General features: G+C 36.4%; 1 protein-coding gene across 5 annotated transcripts in view; it reads right to left on the bottom strand.

The window, feature by feature from the left end:
• TBC1D19 (TBC1 domain family member 19) overlaps positions 1-19,680 on the bottom strand; it is a 197,611-nt gene extending 177,931 nt beyond the window's left edge. For 2 of the 5 annotated variants that reach the window (XM_019928045.3, XM_033856907.2), the window contains exon 1: positions 19,457-19,678. In XM_019928045.3, the coding sequence (XP_019783604.1) occupies positions 19,457-19,555 (99 nt within the window). In that variant the 5' untranslated portion in view covers positions 19,556-19,678. Of the gene's footprint in view, positions 1-19,456 lie in introns of all 5 variants that reach the window. The other 3 variants (XM_073805135.1, XM_033856908.2, XM_073805137.1) reach the window with 3 other exon arrangements.
• Positions 19,681-22,609: the final 2,929 nt, after the last annotated feature.

The following is a 22,609-nucleotide window of genomic DNA, read 5'->3' as shown; positions in this document are numbered from 1 at the left end:
CATCTACAACATGGATAAACCTTGAGGATATTATGCTAAGCAAAATAAGCCAGTCAGAAAAAGACAAATACTGTATGATTCCACTTATATGAGCTATCTAGAATAGTCAAATTCATAGAGACAGAAAGTAAAATGGTAATAGCCAGGGACTGTGAGGAGGAAGGAATGGGAAGTTAGTGTTTAACGGGTACAGAGTTTCAGCTTGGGATGATGAAAAAGTTCTGGAGATGGATGGTGATAATGGTTGCACAGTAATGTGAATGTACTTAATGCCACTAAACTGTACAGTTAAAAATGGTTAAAATCTAAATTTTATGTTTTACCACAATAAAAATATTTGTTGGGACTTCCCTGGTGGTCCAGTAGTTAAGACTGCACTACCAATGTAGGGGGTCTGGGTTCAATCCCTGGTCAGGGAACTAAGATCCCACATACCCCAACTAAGCCCATGCACTGCAACTAGAGAAGCCCGCGCACTGCAACAAAGGGCCCGCACAGCCAAAAAAAAAAAAAAAAAATTGTCAATTCATCTTAAAATAACAATGTAAATCCATTGTATATTAACCTAAATATTTTTATTTAAAAGAACTGTATTTTCAGAAACAAAAATTAGTGAGAAAGAGGCACTGTTTTACATTTTTGCAAATGTCTTTGATGTTTGGATAGTAAAAGACAACTGGAGTTTTCAATCTGCTGTGATACTTCATCTATGGCACTATGTTGTCTTGATTGATGTATATGAAAGTCAGTGTCACACAGATATGCAACTGGAAAAGGGAAGGATATTTTAATATCCTTTTCAGATACTGTGGATATTCTCCTTTGATAGTACACTAAATTTGACAAGTAGTAGTTTCCTAAAGATTAGTTGCAATGTGGAATCTGAACATCAATAAACTTTTCAGACTTTATTAGAAAAACATGTGGCAATCTGCCTTGCACTTTGAATCAATCTTCTACCTACACATGATTTTGTAACATTATGTACTGATCATTTCAAGTATATTAACTAAGTGATGCAGTGGACACATTTCATTAAACAATATCAAAAAGTAACATTTGTTAATATCACCATCAATATCATCAGAAAAGTCTTTAAGTATTAAGTAGCCATCAAAGTCACAGTGATAATACAAGTTTTCCAGAATCTGATTTTTATTTAAAGCTTGGATTTTATCACTGGCAACACATAACAGTTTTCCTTGAAGTGACAGGCTCACTTTGCTCATTTTTAAAGAAAATATCTTCCAAATATCCAAGTCTGAATAACAGTTTGTCAATAGTTTACTCTTACAAGTAAAGATGTTTCATTAAAAAAAAAAAAAAAAAAAAAGCAGTTCAGCTTGTACCTCAGTTAATTAGTTAATCACTAGAGTGGTTTTCTTCTAGATAATCATCTTATTTCAATATACAGCAGTAGTACCTTATGCATAATTTCCATTTCCTCAAACAGGATATTTAAAAAGTGTATATTCAAGAAATAAGATTTAATAAAATAATTGTTTACTGTTTGATCAAGTACACTGAAATTAAACTTTTTTTTTTTAACTGTGAATGTATATCAGTGAAGAATACAATGACTACTAGTACAGTTTGGTACTAGTTCCCCGATTTAAACCCACACCATTGCTTTTGTACCATCAGTGCAAATGTCAGCACAGTGAATTTTTTTTAAAAAGGCCTTTGTATTTTACAATATAGTTTTGACCTGAAAGGGTCTTAGGGACCACCACAGGTCCACAGACCATACTTTGAGAACCACTGCACTGGACTATAGGTTTCTAGAGGACTTGTCTTTCATCTCTATACCAAAACAATACTTATCACATAGTAAGTACTTCATAAACATGTTTTCAATGAATGCATTACACTAAAGATTCCTTAGGCCTACACCTGCAAAACCCCATGGAACGGGAATTCCCTGGTGGTCCAGGGGTTAGGACTTGGCGCTTTCACTGCTGTGGCCCAGGTTCAACTCCTTGTTAGGGAACTAAGATCCCGCAAGCTGCGTGGCACAGCAAAAAACAACAACAACAAAACCAAACAGGAGGAAAAAAGGTTACAAATAAAAGTGCATAAAACAAAACCATGGGGAACACGATGAATAAGACATTGTATTTGGAATTTTTAGTCCAGAAAGGAAGATAGCTATAAGAAAATATGTTACAACAGAGGTATCATCCACAGAGAAAGGAACAATTAACTCTAATTGAAGAAACTGGAAAAGGGGAGCAAAGGCATAGAGGTTGAGAGGACAGACTGAGCAGAGGCATGGGAATGTTCTTGTGCACCAACAGTTTGTAGAATAGTCAAAGTTCCAATAGAACGTAGGAAGAAATAAAGTGGAGGATGAAGGGGGAACACTCTCTGGATTCCTATCTATCCTGCTCACCAGTGCCTGACTAGTGTCCCAAAAAGCCACCTTTATGTCTTCACCCTCCTCAAAATACCTCAATGACCACTTCACTGCCTATAAAATAAAGACAAACCCATTCTGGCTTTACAAGACTCTAAAAATCTTGTCCCACCCAGTTTATATAATCTCATCTCTCTAGAAGTACCCTACAACAGAAACCTTCTGCTTAGCCTTCTCACTGTTCCAACATTGGGAATTCACTCCCATCTTCCCACCTTGAGTGCCATCCAAGCCTTCTCCAATCCCAGGGGTCTCCTTTTAGTATAGTTATACCCTAGTATATGCCTCTTCATTTGCATTCTTATTTCAATAATTAACTGAACACGTCCTACACGCCAGTTCCTCAGTATAAAAAGAAAACCAACACATAGTCCTTCCTCACTCTTGTGGAACTCAAAACGTATTTAGTGAGGTAAACAAAAAGCTAAGGGAGAAGGAAAAAAAAAAAGGAAATAGTGTCCTTTCCCACATCAAACGCAAACATTCTTGTCATTAACGTAACTGTTTTGTACTTCGTCGAATTTTTCTCAAGAGCCCATCACCACCACAGAAAAGAGGCTCAATTAAAACATGTTGAATTGGGTACCCCCTTTTCTTCCTAATACTTTTGGTTCTTTCTAAAACTGTAAACCAGATTTGTTTCTGTAAGGTCTGTAGTTCCAGTGGACGTGCATTGTAGCCAAGAATGAGTTTTAGTTTCAAATTGGAAATTTTGGCTCTGTGCAAGCTGACCATGCCTTAATACTGAATCTGTATTGTATAATTCAAACTCTGCTCTGGTTTCTCTCACCTGAGGATGGATCCTTCACTGGCTTTCTTTTGCTGATGTCCCCAAGCTGACCCCCTTCTTTGCCAGCACTGACTGTCTTATGCCCCTTACTCTACATCTTTACTTCTTAGCCTCCTTTCATAATATATTGTACTTTTCCTTCTCATTTCAACTTGGCCTTACCTAATTCAAGAACCCTACATGACCTCTAAGCAACTCAGTACTGAAATAAAACATGAAGAGATGTACTAACTTACACGAAACAGATTCACATTTTAATAGTTATCTAATCCCTCAAGTACCTAAATTCTATGGAGACAAGAGGTTCCTTATTTAGAAATCCTGTATACCATGATTCATTTCTTCACTGTCTTACTTTCCAAGATGAAAGGACATGACAGTAGCCAAGGTAGATATTGGTAAGGATGATACCACTCCCTGGCTCACATCAAACACAATCAGTTAATTTATATAATAAATGCAGTAGTTCAATATGGAACTTCCCCTAGTATATACCAATCCCACCCTAGAGAGAAAAAAAAGACAGAAGATAATAAGCTCTAATCATGGCACAGGACTTTATATATGTTCTATCCATCCATGCCTTACAGAAAATGTATCTAATTAAAATCTATTTAATTAAATCTATTTAATTTTCCTTTCCCTAAAATAAATAATAAATAAATGTCAGTTTCTTCTCTCATTTGTACGATCTCTAAACTCTCTATATATGGTACATATTTCTAATAATGATGTACAACAAACGATATTTGAGATACAATTTCATAAGTTTTTTAGTAAGGGACACCAGCATTAAGATGCTATGGGGTTCTAGACTCATGACAACATCCTATCAGTTATATTATTCCTTCTCTCTCCAAAGCTTATCTTCTTTCAGACTCCTTCCTTTCACAATTCTATTATTTATAATAACAATCTGAGCAACAAGACTTATTAAGCACTTAATGGAATGGAAATAACATTTGAGGTTTTACACAACATCCATTTTAAACACAAATAATGCATGATACAAAATAACAATGTTGATCTGGTGCTAGAGATCAAATTTGGAATTAGGCTATCACTCTAATGTCTAGAGGATGAGTGAACAAATTCAATTTCAAGATGTAGGTTGACTTCATAATTTAGGAAAACTCAGAAATCAAAAACCATAAGCTTTTTCTAGAAACACAAAATTCCATGTTATTATACCAAGATCTTAAATAATTAAACTTCAATATATAAAAGGATACATTAAAATAAAGTCAATGTTTAATACTAAAAGAGAAGCACTAGTGGCAAGGGAAAAATCTGAAAATCATTTATATTTGTCTTTGAAGTATTCGGTGTGATTTTTATTTTTCTAATTAAGTTGGGCCAACACTGCTGTAGCACTTTCTGAATATACTCAGATAAAATGAAGGCAGTACAGAAAATGCTCGTGGCTCCTGATTACATTTTTAAAGGCGTGTAACAAATGAACAGCCAGTTGTTTAAATGTATATTATCAAGGCTGACTGTAAAGTTGCCTTTTAAGAGTTAACTGATTTCTATTAAATGTCTGAGCTATTGGATATAAACTAAGGCAAAATCGTTATCACTTATTTTTTCAAGCCCAAGACTACATTACTTTTAAAGGATTTATAATTATATTCTTTTAAAGTATGAATCTATAATGTTATAGATCTCTTATTTTATCTTAAGAATCAGCCAAATACATGTTTTTGAGTTTCCCATGTAACCATCTCCTTACCCTCCTTTATCTTTCCTCCTTGCTCTACTTTTTATTACCTCAAGGCAATTAACTGCCTGATGTTACATAGATACATAATCCTTTACAGGAAATTCCAAAACCTGAAAAGCTTTGAAAACCAAAGTTTTTTCATAACTGAATTAGTGGCAAAAATCTGTCCTGACTTGAACTCATTTGGTAGCAAAATCTGATCTGACCTGAATAGACATGAGACTATTTATAGTCCTTATTTATCACACTTAGTGTAAAAATTCATACATTTTGCTACATTAATATTAATGTGTATAATTACAAGGTGCTGTAAGACAATGGTAAGGATATTAAATAACATACAAATATGCATGAATTACCTTTCTAAAATTTGAAAAATGTGAATTCCAAAACCTATCTTCCCCCAGGTTTTGGATAAGGGATTATGGACCTGTATTTATTTGTAATACTATCATCTTGCCATTCGGGCAGAACTTTATCTTATTCATTGTTTTATCCCCTGGGCCTGGAATTGTGCCTGACACATAGTAAGCACTCAATAAATATTTGTTGAATAATCAAAATAAAGAATCACATTGAATTAATAGAAGTGGAGTTCAAAACAGAAAGGAACAAGAATATGTCTTCAGGGCAGTAATCTCCAAATGAAGTTATAATTTATATAGGTCATGAATCTCTTATTTGCAATTGTGAAACACAAAAATCTTCAAAAAAAGTTTTGTCATTACTGCTTATTTTCTGAAACTTCAGGCTTTCTTACAAAATTGAGAAACAGCTATTGACTTATTAGATCCCAAATTAGAATAAAAAGAAATATTTAAAGGAAAAACATTTTTAAAGAAAAGCAGAGTGCCACAGCAGACTTTGAATTCCTTAAGGTAAAGATGCTTTTTGTATTCTTTTATCATTTAGTAAAGTAACTGGCACATAGTAGGTACTCAATATATACTGTTAGAATGAACATTAAAAAAGAAGAATTGGGATTTTTTCCATTTAATAAAGACATGTTGAGCACCCTTCTCAGGCCAGTCATTATGCTAGGTGTAAAAAAGAGCAGGACAAGAGACACAGTCTTTTCTTGCCTTCATGAAACAGACTTTAGCGGGGAAGGCAGACGTTTAAATACTACAAAAAATAAAGTTCCAGGTACTACGGATCACAAAAAAAGAAGTACCTAAACTAAACTGTAAGGTTATGGAAGATCTATAAATCTTAGACAGCTATGGCTGAAGAGTAGAGTGTGAAGAACAGTGCCACCAAGCTTTGCAGGCCTAATCAAGGACTCTGTACATTTTTCCAAGGGCAATGAAAAGCATTGAGGGGTTTTAGAAAAAGGAGTGATATTCCATTTGGACTTTTAACTCAGACTTCTATTTACTGAGTACTTACTATGTGCCTGGCATATTATCTTGTTCAGTCCTCACAAAATAGGCTTTATGTTTCCAAGTTGTATGTAGGAGCTGGTGGTCGATCAGCATCCCTATGTAGAACAACTAGTAGAACCAAACAAACAAACAAACATCCAAATATCTGAAGACAGAAAAGAGTTGTTGACAGAACAAGAACTAGAGAAACAGAAAGAGAAAAAATCTTGAGAGACGAACTGGCTTCTGTAGCAACATTTTCCCTGGGATCATTATTCTGAGCATGAACAGAAGGCTGAGAATCAGGACAAACCCAGTACAAAGCCTGGTGGAGGGCTACCAAGGTTGGACAGAGAAATAAGCAGAGGTGTTGCAGAGACTTGGAGATCTTAAGCACATTGCCAGTTTTCTCAAGAAACATTTTGAATACTAGAACTCTGTGGGGTAGAAGGTTACAAACCTAAGCATGAAACCTGTGAAAAAGTTTTTTAGCAGTCTGACAAGAAAAAGGTTAGAGTCTGGGACCCAAAGGGCAAAGACCCTTAGAGTATATCAAATTCTTAGCTGAAAACTTGTGAGAGCCAGGAAAGAACCAGAGGAAAATTGAGCCTGAAAGTAAAACTCAGCCTCAAACCAGCACACTCCCTAACTGGATTAAGGGAATCAGTCACAGGACTATCTGCCCAGTGGAGGGGAGAGTGAACCCTCAAGAAAGGAGGCATTACAGTTTTTTGGACACAATGTCTGGCAACAAATAAAAGTTACTAGGCATGCCAGCAGACCAAATCAGATGAATAAAAGATAAGAGAAAATAACACCATAGACAGAGATCCACATATGATCCAGATTTTGGTGTTAACTGACAAAGACTTTAAAACAATTGAGTTATATTTTTTTAAAAGAGAAAAACTGGACAAAGTAGATGAAAAGCAGGTAATTTTACCTGAGAACTGGAATCAATAAAAGAGAACCATTTGGAAATTTTAGAATTGAAAAACACACTAAATGTAAATAAGAATTCATTAGATGGATTTACCAAGAGATATAAAATAGCATAAAACAGGATTGGTGAATTGAAAGAAGGCCAAAAGAAAATTTCCAAACTGAAGCACAGAGGGAAAAAAAATAATGTAAAGAAAAAGAGTACTAGAGATAAGTAAGACTCAGTGAAAAATCTAATAGGCGTACAAATTGGAGTCTCAGAAAGAGAGGAGAGAAAAATGTGGCAGAACAAATATTCAAACAGATAATGACCAAGAATTTTTCAAAACTGGAGAAAGATATCAACCCCAGATTTAAGAAGCCCCACAAACTCAAACCAGAATAAATTAAATGATAATAATAATAATAATGCAAACAACAATAATAACACACCAAGGCACATCTTAACAAGACTGCTGAAAATCAAAGATGGAAAATGTTAAAACAGCCAGAGTGAAGGTGAGCGACATACATTCAGTGGATAACAAAAAGCCTGATGACTGACTTTACAACAGAAAACAAAGAGGCCAGAAAGCAATGAAATGTCTCAACAGGCTGACAAAAAAATTACTGACAACTTTGAAATTTATGCACAGAAAAAAAAAATCCTTCAAAAATAAAGACATCATCAGACAAGTAAAACTGAGCAGCTTGTCACCCAGAAACTTGCACTGAAACAAATACTAAAAACAGTTGTTATAGCAGAAGAAAAATAATCCCAGGGTAAATACAGAAAAGTAGGAGGGAATAATGAGAAACAAAAAGGATAAAAATTGGTTAAAAATGAGTATATATTACTTTTTTTCTTTCTTAAGATAGTCTTAACTTTCCCATTCAGGCAGTTCAGCTACAAATCAGAAACAATCAGAATCGAGGTCAGAGGATTTCAACTCCTTTCTGAAAAATCACATAGTGAATGCATTGATGTTGGCAATACCATTAAAAATACTAAAATGCAAAAACAAAAAAAAAAAACAAAAATAAACCCCAGCAAATATTGTCTAAATACTTATGCTACAAAAGAATAATAGCAATGTCCTGTGGAATTTAAAATAAAATGCATAACAAAAATAACACAAAGGAAAGAGGTGTAAATAAGTAAAGTGTTCTAAGTTCTAGCATTACATTACAGGGAAATAGTAAAAAAAAAAAAAATTAGTTTATTCAAGACTACAATTAATCAAGAATAAATGCTGTAACCTCTAGGGTAGCTACATAAATAACAGTAAAATAATGTGTAACTATCACATTAATGGAGATGAAAATAGAACAACAAAAATATCTGAATAAAATCTGAATAATCCAGAAGAATACAAGAAAAGAGAGAAAGCAGAATGTGAAGCAAATGTATCAAATTAAAAAACCAAATATTAAGACCAGAAATATAAAACCAAATATATCAGTAAATTCATTAAATGTAAATATACTAAATAATAAAATAAAAAGATTTGTCAGCCTGGATTTAAAAAACAACTATACAAGGACGCTGATGCAGAAAGGGTGAAAATAAAAGTATGGAAAAAGTCATACCATGCAACCACTAATCAAAAAGAGCTGTTGTGGCTATACTAACATTGGACAAAACAGACTTTAAGGTGAGAACCTTATTAGAGATAAAGAAGGACATTTCATAAAGATTAAGGGGTTAATCTACCAGGAAGCTATCACAATATAAAGCTATATACAACCAATAGCCTTAAAATTAAAATAAATTTAAAAATTTAGAGAATTAAAAGAAATAGACAAATATACAAGCATGATGGGAGATTTAAACATATATCTTTGAATAGCTGGTAACAAACAGAAAAAAATTCAATAAGATTATAGAAAAGCTGAACAGCATAACTGACACCTGGATTTCAGTGACATATATAGCCAGCCTGACCCAACAGTGACAGATACACATTATTTACAAGTGCATGTGGAACACGCAGCAAAATTGACTACATACTAGATTGTAAAGCAAGCCTCAACAAATTTTAAAATATTTAATCAGTCAGAAAATGTTCTCTGACAACACTGACATTAAGCTGGAAATCAATAACATTGACATGATACTATACATAGAAAATCTTAAAGATGCCACCAGAAAACAAGAGCTCATCAATGCATAGAATAAAGTTGAAGGATACAAAATTAATATACAGAAATCTATTTCATTTCTATACACTAACAACAATCAGAAAGAGAAATTAAGGAAACAATCCCATTTACCATCACATCAAAACCAATAAAATACCTCGGAATAAACCTACCTAAGGAAGTAAAAGACCTATACTCAGAAAACTGCTAGACATTGATGAAAGAAACTGAAGACAACACAAACAGATGGAAAGATACACCGTGTTCTTGAATTGGAAGAATCGATATTGTCAAAATAACCATAATACCCAAGGCAATCTACAGGTTCAGTGCAATCCCTATCAAAATACCAATGGCATTTTTCACAGAACTAGAACAAATAATTTTAAAATTTGTATCGAAATACAAAAGACCCCAAACAGCCAAGAAAATCTTGAGAAAAAGAACAGAGCTGAGGAATCATGCTCCTTGACTTCATACTACAAAGCTATAGTAATCAAAACAGTATAATATTGGCACAAAAACAGACAGATAGGGCTTCCCTGGTGGTGCAGTGGTTGACAGTCCACCTGCCAATGCAGGGGACACGGGTTTGTGCCCCGGTCCGGGAAGATCCCACATGCCGCGGAGCGGCTGGGCCTGTGAGCCATGGCCGCTGAGCCTGCGCGTCCGGAGCCCGTGCTCCGCAATGGGAGAGGCCACAACAGTGAGAGGTCCGCAGACCGCAAAAAAAAAAAAAAAAAAAAAAAAACCCAGACACATATATCAATGCAACATGATAGACAGCCCAGAAATAAACCCACACACTTAAGGTCAATTAATCTGCAACAAAGGAGGCAAGAATATACAACAGAGAAAAAACAGTCTCTTCAATAAGTGGTACTGGGAAACCTGGACAGCTACATGTAAAAAAACAAATTTGAATATTCTGTAACACCATATACAAAAATAAACTCAAAATGAATTAAAGACCTAAATGTAAGACCAGATACTATAAAACTCCTAGAGAAAAATATAAGCAGAACACTCTTTGACATAAATCACAGCAATAATTTTTTGGATCCATCTCCTAAATCATAGGAAATAAAAGCAAATAAACAAATGCAGTCTAATTAAATTTAAAAGCTTTGGCACATCAAAGAAAACCACTGACAAAGCAAAAAGACAACCTACTGAATGGGAGAAAATATTTGCAAATGATATGTCTGATAAGGGATTAATATGCAACACATATAAACAGCTCATACAACTCAATATAAAAAAACACTACCTGATTAAAAAATGGGCAGAAGAACTGAATAGACATTTTTTGAAAGAAGAAATGCAGATGGCCAAAAGGCACATGAAAAGATGCTCAACATTGTTAATCATCAGGGAAATGCACATCGAAAGCTCATACCTGTCAGAATAGTTATCATGAAGAACACAAGTTACAAATGTTGGCGAGGATGTGGAGAAAAGGGAACCTTCCTACACTGTTAGTGGGAATGTAAATTGGTACAGCCACTATGGAAAACAGTATGGCAGTTTCTCAAAAAACTAAAAATAGAACTACCATATGATCCAGCAATTCCACTCCTGGGTGCATATCCAAAAAAACCAAAAACACTAATTCAAAAAGATACATGCACCTCAATGTTCATAGCAGCATTATTTGCAATTGCCAAGATATGGAAGCCACCTAAGTGTTCATCATTAGATGAATGGATAAAGAAGATGGGAGATTATATATATATATATATATATATATATATATATATATAAATAAAATATATACACACACGTATATATATACACATACACACACACACACACACACACACACATATATATATATGCATGCAATGGAATACTACTCAGCCATAAAAAAGAACAAAATTTTGCCATTTGCAGCAACATCGATGGACTTGGAAGTCATTATGCTAAGTGAAATAGGTCATACAGAAAGACAAATGCTATATGATATCACTTATATGTGAAATCTAAAAAATTTTTAAACTAGTGAATAAACAAAAAAGAAGCATACTCACAGATACAGAAAACAAACTAGTCATTACCAGTGGGGAGAGGGAAGGGAGGAGCAATATAGGAGTAGGGGATTAAGAGGTATAAACTATTAGGTATAAAATAACTACAAGGATATACTGTACACATGGTGAATATAGCCAATATTTTATAACAACTATAAGTGGAGTACAACTTTTAAAAATTGTGAATCACTATATTTTACACCTATAACATATAATATTGTACAGCAACTGTACTTCGAAAAAAGTACAAAAAGAAAATATTAATGGCTTGGAAATTAAGCAATATACTTCAGGATAGCCCTTGGGTCAAATTTTTTAAATGACAAAAAAAATTAGGAAATGTTTTATACAAAAGGATAGTAAAAATATAACTCATTAAAACTGTGGAATGCAATTAAAGTAGTGCTTAGGGGAAAAATCATAGCCTTAAATGCATATTTTAGAACAGAAAAAAAGTCTTGAAATCCATGATCTAAGTTTCCATCGCAAGAAACTAAAAAAAGAACAGCAAATCAATCCCAAAGAAAATAGGAGAAAATTAATAATAAAGATGTGATCCAAAATTAAGAGAAAACTACAAAGCTAAAACTGGTTCTTTGATGAGATCAATTAAATAGATAAACACCTAGCAAAACTGTTCAAAGACACACATGCAAACAAATTTTCATAATCAGAAACTGTGACAGACTTTTCAGACCTTATAAAGAAATAATAGCTTATTATAGACAACTTTAAGCCAATTATTTATATCATTTAAATGAACAAATTCTTTGAAAAACACAATTTATCAAAGCTGACAATAGAAGGAATAGAAAATCTGAATACTCCTATATCTATTAAAAATTGAATCTGTTCTTTAAAATCTTTCCAACACAATGCTGAAGCAGAACAAAACTGGAGGACTGACAACTTCAACTTATTATAAAGCTACCAAAATCAAGACAATGCGGTAATGTTAAAAAATAGACAAGTAGATCAATGGAATAGAATAGAGACTCAGAAATACCAACACAAATATAGTCAACTGATCTTTGAACAAAGAGCAAAGGCAATTCAATGGAGCAAAGACAGTCTTTTCAACAAATTGTACTGGAACAACTGGTCATCCACATGCAAAAAAAAAAAAAAAAAGGATCATAAATGTAAAACCCAGATCCATAAGACTTCTAAAAGATAACATAGGATAAAATCTAAGTTTGGTGATTAATTCTTAGACATAACACCAAAAGCATGATCCATAAAAGAAAAAAATTGATAAGTTGGACTTCATTAAAATTAAAAACTTCTCTGAGAAAGATACTGCTAAGAGAATGAAAAGACTGGCCACAAATTGGGAGAAGATATTTGCAAAGCACATATCTGATAAAGGACTTGTACCCAAAACATAAAACAGACTCCTAAAACTCAACAATAAGAACACCCAATTAAAAATGGGCAAAAGACCTGAAGGGACACCTCACCAAAGAAGACATACAGATGGCAAATAAACATATGAAAAGATATTCAATATCACATGTCACTACGGAATTGCAAATTAAAACAACAGTGAGATATCACAACACACCTATCAGAATGGCCAAAATCTAAAACACTGATAACACCAAATGCTGGTGAGAATGTACCGCAACAGGAACTCTCAATCAGTGCTGGTGAGAATGCAAAAATGGTATAGCCACAATGGAAGACAAGTTGTCAGTTTCTACCAAATTTTTACCATACAAGCCAGAAATCATGCTTCTTGGTATTTACCAAAATTAGCTGAAAACTTATGTCAACACAAAAATCTACCCAGGAATGTTTATACCAGTTTTATTCATAACTGCCAATCTTGGAAGCAACCAAGATGTCCTTCAACAGATAGTGAATGTATAAACAAATTGATACATCCCCACAATATAATATTATTCAGAAAAAAAAAGCTATCAAGAAACAAAAAGACATACAGTAACATAACGGACATTGCCAAATGAAAGAAGTCAATTTGAAGAAGCTATATACTGTTATGATTACAACTATAGGACATTCTCAAAGGCAAAACTATAGAGACAGTAAAAACCAAGTGGTTGCCAGGGGCTTGGAAGGAGGGAGGGATGCGTAGGTGGAGCACAGGGGATTTTTTTTAGGACTGTAAAACTATTCTGTAAGATACTGGAATAGTAGATACACAGTATTATACATTTGTCAAAAATCCATAGACCTGTACAACACAAACAGTGAACCCTGATGAAAACTGTGGACTTTAATAATAATGTATCAATATCGATTGGTCCACCAATAGTAACAAATGTACCACACTAATGCAAGATGCCAATAATAAGGGAAACAGTATATAAGGAAAGGGGATGTATGGGAACTCTGTACCTTTTACTTAATTTTTCTGTAAGCCTAAAACCATTATAAAAAATAAAGTCTACTAATTAAAAACAAAACACAACAAAATAAAAAACCTTCTCAAAAGAAAATCTGAGACACAGGCTTCAATGGAGAATTCTTCCAAACATTTAAGAAAGAAATAACACAGTTAAACATTTTTGTATCAAATAGAAAAGAAAAAAGGGGGGAACACTTCCCTACCATTTTATCAGGCCAGTATAACCTTGATATAAAACTTGTCAAAGACATTACAAGAAAGGAAAATTACAGACCAATCTTTCTCACTGACATAGATTCAATCCTTCAGCACTTACTATTGGACTTCTGCTAATGCATAGGATGTGGACAGCCAGAATAAGGAACATCACTCCCACCCTAACAATGAGAAAAAGTGGTATAATCTACAAAATCATAACTTTTCAACTCACCATAAAACTGAAGTTTTAAGACAATCAAGTGAACTAAATTCCAAAGAGTAACAAGCCCCTCTAAAGACAGATGGGACTCCAAACTGTTTCATATTTGGCAAAGCACAGGAGGCGAAGGAGGCTACCGAAGAATTCAGCTAAAATTGTTAACTGTTATTGATGAGATATGGGCTAGCATGTCAGTTGAGAAACACTGGGAGCTCAAAACCCAAGAGGAATTCACACTCACTTGCATGCTCTCTTCCATAGGTCTCCATCAGGACGGAGAGCAGGAACTGCAGAGAGCCCCCTTCTGTGGCACAGGTGTACAAGAAAGGATAGGCTACCACTACAAAACAAGCATGCAACCATGCCACCTTGCCCAAACTCTCCTCTCATTTGAGGAAGAGGCCTTAAACCTCTGAGGGAGGCAATAATTTGTTGCTTCTGGGGGTGAGATAGATACAAAAACTGTCTTCCTCATGGAAACGTAAGAAAACTCTCACGGGCCCCAAATCCTGTACCAGTACATAGCAGAGGTAAGCCACAACTAGGAAGAGGCAGGAATCTCTCTTTCACCCATTATTTGCCACAAGGCAAAGTTTGGCTGCCAAAAGCAGAAGAGAAAGGAACATTGTCAAAGACCCACTCCCAAGGCACCTGGACTGAGACAGGACCAGGAGGAGAGAAAACGCCTGTATCTACCATGAGCTTAGGACTGAGTAACAAACAACAGGCTACTGCTGAGGATGGGATCAGAGCATGGAGAGAGACCTCCCTCTGTGGCACAGGCAAACGAGACAAATGAAAACTGAGGATACAGACACTGAGAAAAACCCTCCAATACCCCAGCACTATTTCTAAGCACAAAGTTACAGCAGCCCACTGAATTTGAAGCTTGTGGTACACTGAAGCTAATGACAGTAATAACAAAACTCAAGCCTAGCTTGGCTCCTGACTGTACTGACTGAAGCCTCCATACTCAGTAAAGATATAGAACACTTGAACAAAATTGTCAATATATTTGACCTAATTGGCATGTAGAGTACAGTAACAGCAGAATGCTCATGCTTTCCAAGGGCATGTGGAACACTCAACAAGATAATCTGAATGGCCTCACACATGTTTTAAAAATTAAATTCTTTATTAAAAAATGTTCCCGTGGGCTTCCCTGGTGGCGCAGTGGTTGAGAGTCTGCCTGCCGATGCAGGGGACACGGGTTCGTGCCCCGGTCTGGGAAGATCCCACATGCCATGGAGCGGCTGGGCCCGTGAGCCGTGGCCCCTGAGCCTGCGCGTCCGGAGCCTGTGCTCCGCAACGGGAGAGGCCACAGCAGTGAGAGGCCCGCGTACCGCAAAAAAAAAAAATGTTCCCGCAAAGAAAACTCCAGCCCCAATAATGTTATTGGGAATTCTACCAAACATTTAAGGAGGAAATAATATCAATACTATACAAATTCTTCCAGAAAACAGGAGAGAAGGGAACACTTCTCAACTCAATTTAAGAGATCAGCATTACCTGATATCAAATCTAGACAAGGATGTTAAAGTAAAACTATAAACCAATATCCTTTATAAAAATACTCACAAAATCTTCAACAAAGTATTAGCAAATTGAATCAAGAAATATATAAGGACAATGCATTATAGCCAAGTAGAATTTATCTTAGGAATGCAAAATTGGTTCAACAATCAAAACCAAATAGTATTATTCACCATATCAACATATATTAAAAAATCACATGAGCATCTCTCCAGATACAAGAAAAGTATTTAACAAAATTCAACATCAATTAGTAATAAAACACTCAGAAAACCAGGAATAGAAGAGAGCTTCTTCAACCTAACAAAAAGCATCCATACAACATTGCACTGGTGTCACTAGCCAGTGTAACAGGCAAGAAAAAGAACTAAAAGGCACACTGATTGGAAAGGAAGAAGTAAAACATCTTTATTCGCAAATGACACATATACTTGGAAAATACTAAGCAATCTACAAAAACGGTACTATAACTAACAAGTAAGTTTAGTAACTCCCCAGGATACATGGTAAATATACAAATATCAATTTTATTTCTGTATACTAACAACAAGTAATTGGAAACTGAAATGAGAAAAAAAGTCAGCATGTTAATAGTATCAAAAAAACATGAAATACTTGGGGAAAATCTTAATAAAATATGTGCAATATTTGTGCACTTAACTATAAAACAGTGATGAGAGAAGATGCAGATAAGAATAAATGGAGACACAAAGCATGTTCATTGGCCAGAAAATTCAATACTGTTAAGATGTCAAGTCTCCCCAAATTGATCTCTACATTCAACATAACCCCAATACAAATCCCAGTAAGTTTTTTGTAGTAATTTACAAGATGATTCTAAAATTCATATGGCAAAGCAAAGTACCTAGAGTAGTCAAAACAATATTGAAAAAGAGAAACAAAGTTGGACGACTAATTACCTGATTTCAAGACTTACTATAAAGTTATAAAAATCAAAATAGTGTGGTATTAGCATAATAATAGACAAATAGATCGATGGAACAGAATAGAGTCAGAAATATTCGTGCATGCACACGTGCGCGCGCGCGCGTGTGTGTGTGTGTATACTAAATCAATTTTCAGCAAAGGTGCCAAGAAAATTAGTGGAGAAAGGATAGATTTGTCAACAAATAAGTACTAGAAATAGGTATGGTATTGGACATACACATGCAAAAAACAACAACAACAAAAAGCTTTACATTACATCATATATAAAAATTGACTTAAAATGGATTCTAGATCTAAATGTGCAAGCTAAAACTAATAAAACTTCTAGAACAAAACATAGGAGAAGCTTTTTTTTCTTTTCTTTTTTTTAAACATATGAAATTTATCGTTTTCTGGTTTTCCCTCCTGACATGATACCATTTATTTTTTTTTATTTTTTTTAACATCTTTATTGGAGTATAATTGCTTTACAATGGTGTGTTAGTTTCTGCTTTATAACAAAGTGAATCAGTTATACATATACATATGTTCCCATACCTCTTCCATCTTGCGTCTCCCTCCCTCCCACCCTCCCTATCCCACCCCTCTAGGTGGTCACAAAACACTGAGCTGATCTCCCTGTGCTATGCGGCTGCTTCCCACTAGCTATCTACTTTACGTTTGGTAGCATACGTATGTCCATGCCACTCTCTCACTTTGTCACAGCTTACCCTTCCCCTTCCCCATATCTTCAAGTCCATTCTCTAGTAGGTCTGTGTCTTTATTCCCGTTTTACCCCTAGGTTCTTCATGACCATTTTTTTTTTTCTTAGATTCCATATATATGTGTTAGCATACAGTATTTGTTTTTCTCTTTCTGACTTACTTTGCTCTGTATGACAGACTCTAGGTCCATCCACCTAGATGGATTTCGTTTCTTTTTAGGAAGAGGAACTGTGGACTTTATTTCATTTCTTTTTATGGCTGAGTAATATTCCATTGTATATATGTGCCACATCTTCTTTATCCATTCATCTGTTGATGGGCACTTAGGTTGCTTCCATGTCCTGGCTATTGTAAATAGAGCTGCAATGAACATTTTGGTATATGACTCTTTTGGAATTATGGTTTTCTCAGGGTATATGCCCAGTAGTGGGATTGCTGGGTTGTATGGTAGTTCTATTTTTAGTTTTTTAAGGAAACTCCATACTGTGGAGAAACTTTTTGAGACCTTGGGGGAGGCAAAGATTCTTAGGCAGGGCACAAAAAGCACAAATCATGAAAGAAATTAATAAAAATGTATGTCTTCAAAATTCTAAATTTCTGCTCTTTGAAAGACCCAGTTAAGAAAATGAAAAGATAAACCACAGACTGGGAGAAAGTATTTGCAAGCTGCATATCTGATAAGGGACTTATGCCATATATAAAGAATCCTTACAATTCAACAATATGAGAACAAACACAATTTTTTTTAATAGGCAAAAGATTTGAACAGACTACTTCACCAAAGGAGATATAAACATTTGATAAGATGCTCAATATCTTTAGTCATTTGGCAAATGCAGTTAAAGCCACAATGGGATATCATTATGCTCCTACTAGAGGAGTGTAATTATAAATAAAAATTAATTAATTAAAAACTGACATCAAGCACTAGCAAGGATGCAGAACAATCCTCATAACTGCTGGTGGAAATGCAAAATAATACAGCCACTTAGGAAAAGTTTGGCAGATTCTTATAGACATACACTTACCATACAACTCAGCAATTCCACTCCTAGGTATTTATCAAAGAGAAAAGAAAACTAAAAACCAAAACAAAGGGCTTCCCTGGTGGCGCAGCGGTTGAGACTCCGCCTGCCGATGCAGGGAACACGGGTTCGTGCCCCGGTCCGGGAAGATCCCACATGCCGCGGAGCAGCTGGGCCCGTGAGCCATGGCCGCTGAGCCTGCGCGTCCGGAGCCTGTGCTCCGCAACGGGAGAGGCCACAGCTGTGAGAGGCCCGCGTACCGCCAAAAAAAAAAAAAAAAAACCTATACCAGAAAACACGTATTAGCTTTACTCATAATCTCTATAAACAGAAACAACCCATAGCTCTATAACCAAAACTGCCCAGCAACCAATGAATGGATAAACAAATCGTAGTACATCCAAACAATGAAATATTACTCAACAATAAAAAGGAACAGAACTACTGAAATACCAACAACACGAATGAATTTCAAAAGCATTATGCAAAATGACAGAAACCAGGCACAAAATTTTACATACTGTATGATTCCATTTATCACATTCACAAAAAAAAGGGAAAGATCTCCTGATCAATCTCTGCATCCAAAGAACTTAGCATATTAGAAAATACTCGATAAACGCCCAGTGGACGGTTAGACGGGCAATCATCGCAGGGAGGGTAGAGTGCAAGAAGGTGATATATAGACGCGGAAACCAAAATGTACCTGGGGGCTCAAACCCACCTACAGGATGGGAAAAGTTGTCCAACCTACCTCCACTGACGCCAGCAGCTTAAAAAATTAGACCCTGTAAAGGACTACAATATGAATGAATAGCCTCGGCGGTTCTCTGGCCTGAAGAAAGGCGTGACGTGCCCCACCTTTCTTTAAAAAAAAAAAAAATCTATTACTCTCACGCCCGAAACTGAGCAAGTGGAGCTTACACCTGGAAGGGAGGCTTTTCCCTGCCCAGGAGCGGAGCTGGAGAGACCCGAGGCGGGCTTCGGCTTAGGTCAGCGGGGTGCAGAAGGAGGCCGAAGCACCGCCACGGCCCCGCTGGTCTCCATCCCTTCCCACTCAGCCTCACTTACCCAGGCCTGCCGTTCCAACTGAGCGTACAAATTGGAGCCCTTGAGCTTTTGGACTATCTGGGCAATAATGAGGGCGAGATCCGACTCCTCCTGCAACATTTCCCCTGTCCTAGCCCGCCAAGCAGCGGGGGCAGGCCGCTACCGGGGAGAGAACCGGCTACGTACGGGGTCCCAATCAGGGCCAGTGACACTTCTCGGGGACCTTATTACGCAGGGACTCCTCCAGCGGGCGTTACCAAGCAACTGCCGGGCCGTGTGTCCGTTCCTCTCTGGTCCCCCCCACGCCTGAAGGTTCCAGCCCCTGCGTTCCGCTGGCAGAAAACGACCTGCGGGGTGGGGGGAGGGGAGTAGCTTTTCACTCCATTGTTCCTGCTTGGTCCGTTGTTGAAAGGCAAGAGGAGGAGCTCTTTCCTCTAGAGCCACAGCGCCTCTGATGCACCAGGGGAAATCAGAAAGTTGTGTATTTTGTGTTTTATTATAAAGGAAAATAATAGGAAAATATTGTAAAGGAAAATAATAACCTTCCAATCTCTACAGAAACAGGGCAGTGCACACAGCGACATGGCAAATGACTTCCAAAAATTATGAGGCTGTGATGCTAGCCGTGTGAACTTGGGCCAGGTGCTTAAATTTCAGAACTCAGTTTCCGCCTTAGTAAAATAATACCCAGTTGACAAGATGCTCTGATGATTAGCTGAGGTAACAATTGTGAGGGGGCCTATACTATACTTAGCACTCCATTTTTCCCCCCTTCTCTTTCTGTTCTCTGGGGTCTTATGCCAGGAATAAATAGACAGCATCTCCTTACCTAACAACTACAACTTAACCAAGAAGCATTTATTGATAGGTTTTCTGTGAAGCATTGGCAATTCCAGGATAGCTAAGACATTGTCCCAGCCTTAAGGAATGTACCATCCAGATTTCTCTTCTTCCATGCACTCATTCGTTCAATCAAAAATCAATTCAAAATTCATTCAGCTTTCAACCTATTGAGCATTTACATACAAGAAACTGTGGACACAAAGGTAAATAAAACATGGTTCTTGACATCAAAGTAACAGAGCAAAATTTTTTAAGAGAACTAGAAGTAGCTGATTTAATTAGTTGAATGACATTCCAAAAGCCAGCTAATATAAGGCCTATGGAACAATACATGTATTAGAATAACCTCACCAAAATAATAAGGAATTAATTTCAAATGTGTGTGTGCATATATTTTAAGCAGAGAAGATGTAGTTTCCAAGAAAACAGACCAAGATTGCTGCAAAAACTAGTCTAACTGCATTAAATTTTAATGTGCTTAGGCATCAAGAGAGAGCTTTTGATTCAATAGGCCTCTGGTGGGACCTGCTAATCTGCATTTCTGGCAAGCTCCCAGGAGATGGTGACCCTGGTGGCCCAAGGACTATATTCTGAATAGCAAAGGACTAAACCAGGTGAGCAATAACAATTCAAAGGGACCGGACCTCTGGCATCTATGCACAGTACCCTGGCCTTCACAACACAACTGTTCGGAATATTGTGATGGTAAATACAAATTCCAAATAACCTGTTTGGTCAGGTTCGTTTATTGAAACATCTTTGGAATGAGGCAGGCAAGGAAAAAAAAAGTACTTAAGGCAATTAATGACAGACTCTACAAAACATTCTCCCACACCTCAGAATTTCTCAAACTCGTAGATGAGTACATCTCTTCAACTCTTTACAGTCCCTCCATCCCAACACCCCACCCATTCAGGAATCTCCGGCACAAACATCACTATGAACAAAAAAAGAAAACTGTGGAGAAAGTTCTTTTGAGATTGAAAAGGGTGAAGTGATTAATAACTAAAGAGATAACTAAAGGGAAAGAAATGAAACCATGGAGCCGAAGAAAAGGCATGGTGCGCAGAGTCAGAAGACGGTCTAGCTTCCCTCCTACTCTGTACCCTTGGAACTGCATGAGTCCCTTCCGTCCTCAGAGTTTCAGCTTTCTCATCTGTAACAAGAGGATAAAATACCCACCTGAGGGGATAGTGTACCTAGTATTAAAAATCAGTAAATATTAAATTGAGATAATTTGGCAAAAACAATGCTCAGTTCGATTGACAAGGGAATAGAAAGTACCTAAAGGAATGTAGCAAAACATGTGAAAGTAGCCAGCACAATTCTTTGCACAGGCAGAGGCTTTAAAAACTTTTCTTTTAAAGAGAAAACAATTTTCAGTCTTAAAGCAGCAATTAAGAAGTTAGGATTTGATTCTGAAGGCATGCCCAAGCAAAAACAAAATTTAATCCTAACATTAAAAAAGTGTTTCTCACATACATAGAAGCGGATGTGTTGGAGTATAATTCAATTCTAGAATGCCCTCGGTTCTCTTTTTTTTTTCAATTCGATTTAGCCAGACTTTTCAGAACACCTGCTCTGTGCTAGGAATGGCAAGGAATACAAGTAAGAAATGGTCCCTTCTCTCAAGGAATTCGCAGTCCCAAAGGGATGGTAAGGCCAGCATATAAAGAGCTGGAATTGTAGACAGGCCCCTCCCACCTGTGTATCTGGACATTTTATTACTTTAAAGTCATTGAAGGTGCAGATTCCCATATTTATCCCTCAAGGGAGAACTTTACCTTGGAAATTCTTACTCTACCTAGTGTGGTTGAGGATTGGGAAAACACTCTATTTCTGACATGTTAGAGTGAACCATGACCCAGACTAACAAATGATAGCAAAAGGGGTCCAAATAATCTGAACGGTTAAAACTGTATAAACGGAGACAACAACAAACTAGATGCAGAGAGAAGCCTCCTTGAAATTGCCTCAAATTCGGAGCAGAGGTACTCTGGGCCAACATGTATAAGCCCCTGTACCCAATCTTGACTTTCTCAGACCTGCGCTGCTTTGATTTATTTTACATACAATGTAGTGTCAGATTTCACTGTGGGTGAGGGGATGCATTTAAAATCACTGACCAGTAACTTCACAGAGGCAAGGGTGTGGACCACGTCAAAAACACCCTGCCAGCCTAACGCAAAAACAAGGCATGCTTCAGGGTATAACAGAACATGTCCTTACTTTATTCACATGAGTGTGGCTTGCATAAACTCTACAATCTACAATGAAAATGATTTTCAGCTGTTATTTTAGAAGGAGACACTGCTTTTAGCATGTTGTGTC

This window comes from Tursiops truncatus, chromosome 5 (assembly GCF_011762595.2).
Source record: "Tursiops truncatus isolate mTurTru1 chromosome 5, mTurTru1.mat.Y, whole genome shotgun sequence".
Classification (NCBI taxonomy): Eukaryota; Metazoa; Chordata; class Mammalia; order Artiodactyla; family Delphinidae; genus Tursiops; species Tursiops truncatus.
The sequence above is the reverse complement of the archived record's forward strand: the minus strand, read 5'-3'. Positions and strand labels throughout refer to the sequence as shown.